Genomic DNA, 14,104 nt, shown 5'->3' on the forward strand with positions numbered 1-14,104 from the left:
GAACTGAGATCATCAGTCCTGGGTCGGTCTGTCCATCACACCACTTCAGTTAATAAGTTCTGTTTAACATCCTCCTCAAGTTTAAGAGTGTCCGTTTTCCAGACTGATTGTTACAGATCCTCCTGCACAGAAGCACGGCAGAAACTCTCAAAAATAAATCCAAACAAAAAACACACCACTTTTCAGGTTCAGACATTTAAATAGGATCCAGAGAAGCACATGATATGCAAAAATCATTAAAATACATTCTATTTTTTATTATATTATGTGTTTCTTAGTCAAAGACAAGAAGATGTCTCCTCATTTTTTCTTGAATCCCCAATTTTGTGAAGGATAATAACCCAAGGGAAAAAAACACTCCATTCTCTACAGCTTCCTAATAATAGCTGTGGTTATTACACAAGGTTAGCACACAGAGACCACAAAATCATTTCAGATTGGGCTGCATTAATCCATGTTCTGTAAAATGAGAATACTTCCGATGACTTGGCATTTGCTACTTAATTCTATTTTTTTCTCATTCCTGTAGGACAAAACTTTATTCCATCCGGTAAGCAGCAGCTGCATAGATTGCAACCCAGCCGAGAAGAAGATTTTCATGAACAGATGTGATCCTTTATCTGAAACTCAACAGTGGATTTTTGAACATATTAATGTGACTGTTTTAGAAAAATTTAACAGCAAGGCCAGTTCCTAGAAAGAAGAAAAAAAAAATATGAACATACCCAATTACGTACAGACTGCAGACTACGTTTTCGCCAGCATCTGGGTCGAAGGAGTCAGGAATTAAATTTCCTAGATCCAGGAAATCTGTTCTGAGGATTAAGAAAATGCCACAGCAAGAGCCAGCAGGCTGTCCTTGTGGATGTACAGTATCTGAAGAACTTGGCCAAGAGCCTCACCGGATGCTGCTGAGAACTTCAGGCTGAAAATTCCCTTGCTGGTCGAGGGAAAAAAATTGTTTAAAAGCTGTTTAAAAGTACTCCAAGTTAATAAAGTAAAACAAAACTTTAGAGTTTCTCAGGTCAAATCCTGCTGTAGTGAGTAGCTCAGAACAGACACTGTAATTTGGGATGGGTATACGGTATGCATGACAGCTACAGGAACCTGAAGAAATCCCAGGTTTTAGAACTAAACATGCTGGTAGAAGAATAATGACGTCCCAGCACTCCCTAGACAAGATATATGCTCTGTTGACATTCTTTTAATAAAAGGTTGGGTTAAGCAGGTTTAACCCTCAGAACTGCTGCAATTAATTTTAAATACCTCCCTTTTACATTCCATTCATTACCAAAATAGGAATGGTAGAAATCTTAGGGTCTAGAATTACACTGTAGTGAAGCATGAAATAAACTGTAAGGTTTTGCCCTCACATTTCCCCCCTTCAGGAAAAAAAAAGTAAAGCAATCAAATTTCTATACATGATATATTTAGCAATTACAATTCAAATCCCATTGTCACACAAGGTGAGATTTTTTTTTTTCAGTGACAAATATAACAGCAGCAGCTGCAGCATAATGGAAGGCTTGTGGACTAGCTATCTTTTCTAAAGGTAAAATCCTTACCAAAGTAGAAATTAAACTGAAAATAGGCTGGGGAAAAAAAAAAAAAAAAACATCAGGAGGGTAGGAAACAATTGCATACTGCATGCTGAACTAAATTAGTCAAATTAACATTGGTACGCTGCCATCACCTAAAAGCGTGTTGACTCCCTGCAGCGCAGCTTAAAAGATCTTGCAGAGATCTTGCAGTGCTCTTGATGGATAGGAGTGGAGAGAAAAATTGACATGGAACTAGTTGGGTGGTTTCAGAGTTTTTGAAATCCATGATGGAAATGGCATGAACTTTACAGAGTCAGCAACTGAATGGTGTTGTAGATCTCACGACGGAGGAAACAAGAGGTGCGAACAAGTTAAATGTTACAATATTTTGGTACTTCAGGCACAGGCGCAATTCAGGGTAAGACACGCTTCTGTCACGCTGGTGATCATTATGGCCCATGGTGTCCCTCAGACCCATCAAGCTGTTGTCATGAGAGGCCTCTAAAACTTGCTGGGTGGGGGCTGTGATTCTTCTCAGCAGAAATCAGTTAATACTGATGTGTGGAACATAATTGATAGGTTTGGGATTTTTCAAAGTAGGAGCAAGTATAAATTTATATAAAGTATGTGACCTGCTTTTACTTGAAAGGTGAATTTACAGATGAAAGCACCATAAATGCAGATAGATCACATCCTCTAAGAAGTGGCTGTAAGTGCTTTCAGGTTCCAAAAATATCGTACGTAATTAAGTTGCTTGTTCTGATTGCTGGAGAGGTGGCTGACTAACCAAAATACTGATGTGCAATCTACCTTGTTTTGAGGGAGTAGGGTGACTGTTTTGTTTATTGCTCCTTAAGCTGTGTTTATGCACAAAGAGCTTTGATTGCATCCAGAGGATGGTTCTAGTACCAATAACTGTGTGTGATTTTATGGCAGCACCGTGTAGCTGTAGATTAAGACCCAAAATTGTAGGTCATAGGAACTTTTTAGGAGGGGAATGAGATCCTGTAGTATCCAGGATGCGTACACTTGGAAAACGGTGAAATGCACCCATATATTGAGCAATTGCTGCAAGTTAGTGAAGAGGTCTTTCAAATAATCTGAAAGAATTGTGTCGGTGCAGTTAGACTTCTCATTTTATGATTTTAAAATAAGTGAGCTTGTTTAGGTATTGTTTAAATAAATTTGAAGATATGGTGCACTCAGGAATGGGAGCAGTAAGGCTACTGTATGAGGATACTTCAGATTTGTTTAGCTATCAGTACACAGAACCAGACTAGACATTGCAGACTGTCAGCCTTCCCAGGTGCAGTGCTCGCGGCACCATTTATTTGCAGCCTGAACATGAGGAAAGAGTGTTTGGAAAAAGAAGAAAGTGGCTGCCTAAAATGTAAATGCAGCCCTCAAGCTGCTGATTCTAACTGGCCCCAAACTGTCCAAGTCCTGGAAGCAACACCGTATGCCCAAAATAGAGAGGCAAAGGAGAATTGCTAAACCAGCTAAGCAATTTATATTATGCACAGATTGGTATGGTTATATCATTCAGTGTCTGACTGCATCTCAGTGATCTGATTTTGGAATATCTAAAGGGAAGCAGACTGCTGTTGGGGCAAAGAACTTCTATGCCTTTTATACCCTTCGTTGAGTAAAATTGCACAGCATCTTGCACTGCCAAAGGAAACCCTCCCCTTACTCGTAACTGGACACTAATTGTAAACTCTAGCAGTCCTTGTCAGAAAACAATCCAGATAACTAATATTCAGATACTGTGGAGAAAAAATATGATCTACGTAATGCTTTCAGGTTTTATAAGCAAAATATATGAAAAAGAGTTTGTGGTGGGTCAACAGTGAGCAACTGTTGATCAATCTGGAAATATAAAGGTTAAATGAAAGTGCATATCTTGAGGAAATCTTAATAAGAACTTGCCACAGTGCAGCATAGAAACACGTGCATGCACACACATGTGTGTGTATATATATACATATGTATATGTGTCCAGTGGAAAGAGGTAGATGGAGGGGAGAGGTTTGTTTTCACTTCATGGGCTGATCTTTCAAATATTTAGTATAACCAGAACTGCACAGAAAAAAAAATGGTAGGACACATTAGACTAATGGTGAGGAGAGTTATCTCACTGTTTTCAGCTTAAGCAAATTTCTCTTTTTTAAAAACTGAGACAAAAAAAAAGCTGGCATGAAGCCTCACCACAGACAACTGTAATCCTCCTACTATGGGTATAAGGCGGCCCTAGGGACAGAGTGCTTCAGAGCTGCTCCCTGTAACATTTGGGATGATGGATTTGCAAAATGGTTATGACTTGCTAAGCACAGGACTTCTTCAACAGAAGGTATTATTAATAATAAATGATCATCCCTACCTCTAAATTAAATTGTGTCTTGGGTGTTCTCCAAAGCTTTCCACTGATGGCAGTATTCCATGACTAATTTAACATTCAGAATTTCTTTAAGTCTTCCTACAACCATCTCTTTTCCTCCCAACAAACATCTGAACCCACGTGATAGGTGGACAGATCTATCATCCACTCATATTTTACCAGGAGCATTTAGCTTTAATATGCATTTCTTTAAAAGATTATGGCGTTTCTTCACAGAATTTTTTTTTTTAAAATACCAGATAGTTCTGTATATATTTTGAATCTAGGGCACAGGTAGCATTAACTGCTGTGGGCTCATTATTTCAGTGGAGCTATACTGATCTGCCCCAACTGATGACTTGCTTCAGGTTTTTTCAATTAATTACTTTATGGCTGAAAGGGCTTTAATCAACATGCCTGAAAAGAAGATCTTTGTATCTTAAGAGTTCATCAGCACCTACTGTTTCCATTTAAGATTATTTGACTCTTTTTTGTGACCATCAAACTACTACTAAAGGAGGAACAACTGGAAAACTGGAGTAAACACCAAGTGCAACTAAAACTCTAAAATCACATGTGTTTCCCTGCATATATTCCAGAATCTAAACTAAACAGAGGCCTTGGGGGAGAAGGCTTCAAGGAGAGAGGAGGAGCAGGGAAATGAAGCATTTCACATGTTGGAGAGCAGGCTTGTTGCAGAGGCATGACAAGACTTCACTTTTCATTGGGCACAGTCTTATTTCAGAAAAATGAGATTGCTTTAGAACAAATGTTTCTGCAACATTATGGATATTTTAATGATACAATGCATACTTCCTGGGTGTTCCCGGTTTATGAATAAATGGTCTGTAGCTACTGAACTAGGTCTCCCTCATGATAGACTAAGCTTGAAAGGAAGCTGACAAGCACTTAACAACCTTTGATTAATGGCAATTTACCAGGCATCAATGTCTTCAAGACCTCAGTGAAATTGGATGCCACAGAAGATCATAGAGGAAATGTATATAAATAGCTTAACCAAATTGATTTGATGGGTTGTGCCTCTGTAAGAGTGGAGTCACCTTTGTTTAAAAAAAAAAAAAGTATTCATAATCAGAATTAATTTGCATTTTTACTGGTAACTTCTGCAAGGGACTGAGTGGGACCCTTTAACCTACCCAGACAGAGTGGGGATGGAGCATTTTAGGAAGGTAGTATTGGGAGGCTTTCAATGTGGCTGCCACCAGGGTGAATTCATTTTGTGTTTAAAGAGCATCAATCTTTAATGCTGTTAGACGAGTATATTTCAAGAGAACACATGATGTACATTAAAAAAAAATATAATAGATTAATTTTTGGTTTTAATCCATCAAGGTTAGTAGGGAAAACATTTCAAAAGCCCTGAAAACAAAAAAGCTAATCAGAAGTGGCTTTTATTATAGCTGTTATTAGTATTATAAAGTTCATTAATTCATTTGTTTAAGCCCCTTCCAAATCTGTTTAATATATCCTCTTAGAAAGAGCACAAGGGTCCAAGAGTGCTTTTATATAACATTTTGTGAATCTTGCCCTGTTTGAAATAAAGTTTTGAAAGACCTTTTAAAAATTAGCACATATAAGCCAAAAGGTAACAAAAAACCCATGGGAAAATACTTGGCTATTGTGTCTCGTGTATCAAGAGATTTTGCTAAACTTCTTGTCCTAAAATAGTATCAATTTACTGAAAAATTTTAGATTATTACCTAATATAGTTTAGTAAATTGTTAGTGTATAGTGCTTTCTATTTAAGAATTTTACTCTTAAAATCAAATTTTAGTGAATCTTTATAGTTAGTTGCTGACAAAGGTTTTTTTTAACAATGTGTAATACAAAAAATCTGTCCTGAGATATCCTGTAAACTCATATTTCATAGAATCATAGAATGGTTTGAGTTGGAAGGGATATTTGAAGGTTATCTAGTCCAACACCACCACCCACCGAACACACCCCCCCCTGCAATGAGCAGGAACATCTCCAACAAGGTCAGGTTGCTCAGAGGCCCGGACAACCTGACCTTGAATGTTTCCAGGGATGGGGCATCGACCACCTCTCTGGGCAACCTGTTCCAGCGTTTCACCACCCGCATTGTAAAAAATTTCTGCCTTCTATCCAGTCTAAATCACACTCCTGTAGTTTAAAACCATTACTCCTTGTCCTATCACAACAGGCCCTGCTAAAAACTTTGTCCCCGTCTTTCTTGTAAGCCCCCTTTAAGTAGTACTGGAAGGCTGCAATAAGGTCTCCCCGCAGCCTTCTCTTCTCCAGGATGAATAACCCCAACCCTCTCAGCCCTTCTTCATAGGAGAGTTGTTCCATCACTCTAATCACTTTTGTGGCCCTCCTCCGGACGGTCTCCGACAGGTCCATGTCTTTCCTGTGCTGAGGGCTCCAGAGATGGATGCAGTACTCCAGGTGGGGTCTCACCAGAGTGCAGTGGAGGGGCAGAATCACATCCCTTGACCTGCTGGCCACGCTTCTTTTGATGCAGCCCTGGATACGGTTGGCCTGCTGGGCTGCAAGTGCACACTGTCAGCTCACGTCCAGGTTTTCATCCCCCAGTACCCCCAAGTCCTTCTCCACAGGGCTGCTCTCAATCCCTTCGTCCCCCAGCCTGTATTGATTCCAGGGGTTGCCCCAACCCAGGTGCGTGACCCTGCACTTGGCCTTGTTGAACCTCATGAGGTTCACGTGGGCCCACTTTTCAAGCTTGTCCTGGTCCCTCTGGATGGCATCCCATCCTTCAGGCATGTCAACTGCACCGCTCAGCTTGGTGGTGTGGGCAAACTTGCTGAGGGTGCTGCACTCGATCCCACTGTCTAGGTCACTGATAAAGATATTGAAAGTACTGGTCCCAATACAGACCCCCTGGAGGACACCACTTGTCACCAATCAACACATTGAGCCGTTGACCACTACCCTCTGCATGCGACCATCCAACCAATTCCTCATCCAACAAACAGTCCATCCATCAAATTCAGATCCCTCCAATTTAGAGAGACGGATGTTGTGGTGGACCGCGTCAAAGGCCTTACAGAAGCCCAGATAGATGGCACCCGTAGCTCTTCCCTTGTCCACTGATGTAGTCACTCCATCACAGAAGACCATTAAGTTGGCCAGGCAGGACTTGCCTGTGGTGAAGCCATGCTGGCTGTCTTGAATCACCTCCCTGTCCTTAGAACCATAGAATCATTAAGATTGGAAAAGACCTCTAGGACCATCAAGTCCAACTGTCAGTCCAACACCACCATGCCTCCTAAACCATGCCCTGAAGTGCCACATCTACACATCTTTTAAATACCTCCAGGGTTGGTGACTCCACCACCTCTCTGGGCAGCCTGTCCCAATGCCTGACCACTCTTTCAGTGAAGAAATTTTTCCTAATATCCAATCTAAACCTCCCCTGATGCAGCTTGAAGCCATTTCCTCGCGTTCTATCTCTAGTAACTTGGGAGAAAGACCAACACCCACCTCACTACAACCTCCTTTCAGGTAGCTGTAGAGAGTGATAAGGTTCCCCCTCAGCCTCCTCTTCTCCAGACTAAATAACTCCAGGTCCCTTCATATGTTATCTTCTGTTGTTATAATTCGGAATGCACCGGACTGAAGAAAATCTAATCAGAGGGAAAAAGACCCTTTAAAAACTATCTAAGAAACCTATGTAAAAACAAGCAAGCAATTAAAAATTTTATCTAGAGATGATCAGAAAAATGCATCATGTTTCCAAAGCTTCAGCAGCATTCAGAAAATATATTTGCTCTGTGTGGTGGCTTTCTATTCTTTCAATGTATCATTAGTATCAGTGGTACTACTCCCAAGGCAGGACTTCTGAAAATGATGTGCTATCATTTGGCACAGTAGATGGACAGCATGGTGCCGGGGGAAATAAAAAAATCACTTTCTACGAACAATTCCTGAAAAAAATTGCATTCAAACATTCCAGTCTAGTATGCTTTAAGAGTCTTAGTTATTTATAAGATTCACATTATCTTAGTATTTTTGTCTCTTTTGTGGTACCTGGTAGTGCAATAGGTGCTTCAATGGCCCTTATGTAAACAATGCCGACAACAGGGGAACAAAGACATGGGTTAAAACAGTTAGAACTTGTGGTTACCTAAAGGTGTCATGTCCACAGTACTGTCAAGCAGGTCAATTACACACAAAGAGAAGTTTGCTTCTTTTGTGTGGCCACTGTGGTAGATGCCCAGCTTCACAGAATATATGAAGTAGAAGGAGCCTTGTAATGCCATTCAGCAGGAAAGCTCGTACTCAGCAGAAGATGTAGAAAAAGTCACAATGATCCATTTTAGAAAAGCAGAGGAATAGATGAATAGATTTGAGGCAGATATCATGGGCAGTGTAAGGGATGTGAGGGGAGCTGCAATGAGGCAAGTTTGGTAAGTGGTACTATCTAAAAGACATTAAGACATAGGAAAGGAAAACTTGGTCCTCGTTAACCTTAGCCTTTATTAACCTTGGCACTATCCCTAACACTTTGCCAAAGGTTTAGTCGATTTAATTAAATGAATCCTTCACCTCTCCCACTAAATGACTCAAGCTGGAAGGAATCACAGCCCAAGCAAATTTCTGTTGATCAGCTTGGAGCATCTAATTGTCACAAAACACCACTACTAGGCACAGTTTTGTCAAAAACCCCAACTGGCACCAGAACTAAATATTATCAGCGTGAAAGATCTGTAGGCCTCTCGAATCCCTCTGTGAAAAAAGGTTTCATTTGCCTAAAGGAGTGATTGATGGTAATGAGCCTAGTTTAAGAAGATCAGGAATCATGAGCTTGCTCAGAGGTGAAAGGTCAAATGGTGAGCTTAGGAGTTGGCAGTTTAATTGAGAAAGGAAGGAGGAAGTAGGTGGTAAAAGGGAAGACGTAGGAGTTGGGTTTATTTCTGGATATGAAGGCAGCATGACCTAAAAAAGTCAGCCATTGATAATTTTGGATACCTCTTCAAACCAGGGTTTGCATGTTTATTTCCATCACAAATACTCAGGAATTGAGATGCAATCAGTTCCACCTCCTCCTGCAAAGGACTTAAATTTAGAATAAAGAGAACTGCATAATCTGAAATGTATTGATCATGAAATACTGAGTGCAACTAGAGCAAAGCTTTGCTGGACACCAAGCAAGTGCTGAGTTTTCCACCAAAGGTATGTATGTGTGTTCCTGAGGATATTTTGTTGATAGTGTGTAGAAGCAGAATCTTACGGTCACCATTTTACCTCAGATTAATAGTTCTCTGCACCTTAGGCTTTTGTGAAAGAGGAAAAGTGTGTAGCTAGATTTTCTGGGAAGTCTCAACCCAGATCAGTACAAAATATCTCTGCCTACTCCCTATGTGGATCAAGACAACACATGTGTTTCTCTTCAGACATCACATACAGCTCTTAAAAAAAGAACAGCATGGCTCTGCCTTCATAGACTTATTGCAGCATTCACCTCTTTCTATCCAGTTCAGGTATTTTCTTCATTCTTTTTCCTTTTCAGTGTTTCTTTCCTTCTGCTGGCTCCCCATATGCAGGATTCTGCCAGAATGCTGCCCTCTTTCTTCCCTCCTTTCTGGTTTTTGCTGAGAGGTTTTTTTCTGCTTTTGCAGATCCCTTAAGATAAGAGTGACTAAAGCTGCTTTGATCTTGACTTGGCAGAGCTACAAGCCCTTCTGCCTCGGGTACTTCACTTGCTGCAGCTTGTGCTAGCAGAGGGGTGGGGAGGAGAAAGGCACCTGAGGAGAAGGGAGAAGTTCTGTCCTTATGGGTCAGTCTCGCTACAGATTTTGTCCATAGAGGACTTATAGCTCCTAGCACAGACAGACAAACATCTTTGGGGGAGAAAATTGCATTGGTGATCTACTTTCGCACCCATCTTCAAAAATCAATTCTACCCAGAGAGGGGAATATGTAAGAACAGAAGCTTCTTATTCGGTGGATATGCTGCTTACAGATGTTTAGAAGCAGCTGAACTTAACCTTGGCAAACAGGTTTTAACTTGTGACTATCCTTATTGAGCTAATGTAGATATAAGAAACTGAGTTAGAGTTATATTAAAATGTTGTTAGTATAAGCAACCAAGGGGTTATAACAACTTTAACTGAAGGCATTATTTCCATTCTGAAGTGGATGTGTAACCTCCGATGGCTACTGATGACTCTGACGATACAGGTTAACCTCTTGTCGAGCTGCAGAGGGGCTTTTTTTACAAAACCCCAAAAAGAGAGAGATTGTCCAACATGCAGCAGCTTTTGCTTTCAGCTGTACGGGCCTCCAGTTTATCCCCCAGTATGTCAGCAAAGTTAATATCTATAAAAAGATATCCCCATGATTCTCATTATCAAAGCTGCATTTGGAGATATGGCAGTAAAACATTACCTTTTCTTTCCTGTTAGAAGAGAACCCTTTCATTTATTTCCTATTTGTTTTTATATACCCCCAGAGTCATTTATTTGTAATCAGAACACATGGATAGAGGATGTATCCTGTCCCTTCACTGAACAAGTCCCTAGGAAATCAGAGTACCAGTGTGAAGTCTGTACAAATGCACTATTAAAAGGATTGTTAGCCAAGGAAGAGGGATTTCATATAGAAAAAAGATAAGCTCCCCTAAAGTTTGTTTTCCTTTATTCCTGTCATATCAGCCTCCAAATTGCAGCTACTGCTCTATATCAAAATATATCATGGTAATCTACACCTGGAAGGATAATGATGCTTCAGCAGGGTTCTGCTGCCAGTTTTCCAAACAAGTCTGCACCGTGGCTCTATAAGCCTGATCTTTGGGGTTGGGAGTCTTTCTCCACAGTTGCTGTCCCTGCAAGGGGCACATTCCTTCTGACTTTGGCCTGACCTGCAGTTTTCCACCTCAAGCTTTGTTGGCTGATGTAGCTTGGTATTGACCAGCTCTTCAGATGATCTGGTCCATTGTACATGTCTTATTGCTTCACAGCACTCCAGTCCACGTAAATACACACAGGGTTTACTAAGCATTAGGTGGCAAAATAGAAATTGTAGTCCCTTCTGAGCCTCTGAGATGCTTCTGTTTATCAACTAGCCTTTCTGATGGTCAGAGTGTTTTCCAGGCATCTCTGCGAATAAACACCCTTTCCTGCAGGTATCCTGCAAAATATCCATTTCTCTCACTTTTCTGAGAGTCTGGAGTTACAGCCTTCACTCACTGTTAAACAACATTCAGGATAAAACATTCCCTGGTAATACAACTATTATAAACTATTTTTAAAGGGCCGAGAAGAGCTGGAGACAACTTTGTGTAATCCCTATCCAGTGCGCTAGTAGGCAAGGCAGCCAGTGATGAGCTTGGCTGATAGGTGGCTAGTAGAGCTCAATCAACAAGTGAGATGGAGTTGTCTAATTTTCTGGGAATCAAGGTGAAATTCTTTGGTTATTGTAATTTAGGAAATATAGCTCTCTGAAAAAAAATGGGGAAAATATTTTCAGGTGTGTGCATTTCAAGTATTATACAATAAACTACAATTACTAATATATACATTATAATAAGTAAAAGGAAAACATACACTTCTGTGCTGACTAGTCTGAGATAGTTGGCTTAGATGTTATTAAACAACAGCTGTAGAAATTTTGACCAACTTACTGATGCATTAAAATAACGTTTTCAAGATATGCTTAAAGGATTTGCAGAAAGCACATGCCTGTAAATTTCTAGACTGTAATTAAGAAGCTGAACTATGGAATAAAATTGTACACCTGTCCTATTTTATATTGAATGTATTATGTGACGGAATACAAAGTAAAAGATTGCTGAAGTCCAGTTTAAAAAAAAAAATTACCATTATCTGAATGAATAAATACCTCTCAGAAGCTACAGCATTAATGTTTCAATTTGTTGTACATCTACTGCTGCTAAAATAACCTTCTATGTTGAGTGGGTGAAGGACCAGACAAGCCCAACGAGCTGCAGGGCTGCCCAGGACCATAGGGCAGCAGATACTACACTGGCTGTGTAGTATCAACAGAAAGAGAAACCAAAGTTCGCTTCTGCAATGAAGAGCACTGTTTGCTCTGGCAGTATCAGAACTTATATCTCAAATGGCCACTTAAATAAGAGGCAAATACAGAAGTGTGGACAAAACAGTTGCACACACATAATAGTCCTCAAGTGACAAGTACAGAAGCATAGAAGTAGTCAGTGAGGACTCAATTTTAGTAAAAAGTCATGTAAGTAGAGCTTTATTTGTCCCCCTTCCACACACACACACACACACAGAAAAAATCCATACTAGAAATTCCCAGCACCACTGGTTCTTCTTCTATCTACAGCTGATAAGATATAAAAGACATCACCTTCCCAAGGAAGATTAGCTTACTGAAAGTGGGTACCCACACTGCAGATGTTTAGGAGTCATATAGGGAAACAGCAAGAGTCAATCAATAATCTTTAGAGACTTGGGAAGGAAGAGTTGCTTATTACCTATTATTTTATTTATCTTTAAAGGAATGATTTTTCTTTTTTTATTTGCATCTCTACTTTAAGCCCTATAACTGAATTCCATGCATACCCATACACTTCAGTTCTTCAGTGCTGTACCTCTACCATAAAACTTTCCAATCTAAATTGGTCGGTTAAATTCATCCCTGACGTCCACAGCATATGACAGAGTTGTGGTAGGATTTAACTGGACATAGTCTAATTTTTATTTATTCAGGCAGCTTTCTGAGGGAACAATTAAACTGAACATTGCTTCTGAAGACCTCTGAATGTCAAAAGTAGAAAAATAAGAAAACTGTAAGCATGCACTGAAAATACATGACTATTACTTGCCTAGAGAACTTAAAAGTGTGCTGCAGTCAAATGGAAACTGAAGGCATCCCCAGCCACCAAAAAACAAAAAAAATAAAACCACCACCAAACCCACCCTGTTATTTTCCATCTAAACTTTCCATGTAAACTGTTTAGATCTCATTCCTTAAAGGCAGTTCCACTGAGAAAACTTTGGTAAATATTGTTCCAGAATGATGAGAAACTGAAATGGTGATTACATCAACAAAACAAAATACAACTGAGGGGGAATTTGATGAACAAAAACTCTTATCAAATCCCTAATGAGGCTGGAGTCATTAATGTTACAGGCACTACCTTTGGCAAGGGAACAACTATGATCAAAGAAAAATTATTATTAAAAGAACAATAAAGTACTTTAAATACATCAAAAACAATTAGACATCAATTTTAACTTAGCCTAAAGTTAAACACAGTAAAACAACAGAGGTTCTCCCATTTGCATCACTTAAAGTTCACAGCCTGGGGAAAGCACCATGTATAAAGAAACCAGAGTGCCTTATATGAATTGTGTATCAATTACCTAATTACTTTGATAACATCAGGTGCAAACCTTCAAAGCTTTAAAGAGCTTTTGCAGGTAAAGACACATCAGGAGTGTAGTAAGTCGTGAAGTGGGGAGAAAAGAATGGATTATACCTCCTTCTGAAATCAGTGCCTTGCCCCTGGTTGCAGGGACAAGCAACGGACAGGAGTTACACAGCAGTTTCTGATGCACATTTGTTAACTCAGAATGCAGCATTTCAGCATGGGAAGAGTGACATAGGAGGCTGAGTGGATTTCTCCTTTGACCCTTCTTTTCTGTAAAGGCTGAGACTGCTGTCATACATATTCCTGATAGTCTGGAAGCAGAGGCTTAGGCCTGCCTCCTACCTCCTTGTCTGTCTCCCTCCTCTGCAATGCCCATGGATGGGGAAGGGTGAGGGCAGTTTGTGATCATCTCGGCTGGGCAGCTCCTCGCGCAGGAGGGAGACTCTTCCAACAGAGGAAGCCAACAGCAGCTACAAGATCTCAACCTTCACCTATAGCTCCACATTAGCAGCAGACATTCAGAAGCGCTTGCACGGCACAGCTGCCCACAGCCTGAGTTTCTGTTGTGAAAAGCCTGTGGCACCACCAGCTCGGGCAGTAGCTGCCTATTAGCTCAGTGGTAGAACTTACATCCCTGCTTCTCTGACCAGTAATTCCTTGTGCCACTTGGAGATATGTTGCCTGTCTGCACACCTGGTAATGCTATGAGCTCTGGTTGACAAGCTGCCCCAGCCAGGTGGGAAGGAGACACACCTGGACACTCCCAGTCAGCAGCAGGGTCTGCTCCTCAGCTTTGAAGGGGGATTGTAGTGACCTCTTCAG

At 40.5% G+C, this 14,104-nt stretch overlaps 1 protein-coding gene across 1 annotated transcript in view; it reads left to right on the forward strand.

The window, feature by feature from the left end:
- Positions 1 to 11,774, forward strand: part of GALNTL6 (polypeptide N-acetylgalactosaminyltransferase like 6) — a 500,857-nt gene extending 489,083 nt beyond the window's left edge. The window contains exon 12 of the mRNA XM_075091134.1: positions 530 to 11,774. Within this exon, the coding sequence (XP_074947235.1) occupies positions 530 to 697 (168 nt within the window). The 3' untranslated portion in view covers positions 698 to 11,774. The remainder of the gene's footprint in view (positions 1 to 529) is intronic.
- Positions 11,775 to 14,104: the final 2,330 nt, after the last annotated feature.

Source organism: Phalacrocorax aristotelis, chromosome 4, assembly GCF_949628215.1.
Source record: "Phalacrocorax aristotelis chromosome 4, bGulAri2.1, whole genome shotgun sequence".
NCBI classification, from domain to species: Eukaryota; Metazoa; Chordata; class Aves; order Suliformes; family Phalacrocoracidae; genus Phalacrocorax; species Phalacrocorax aristotelis.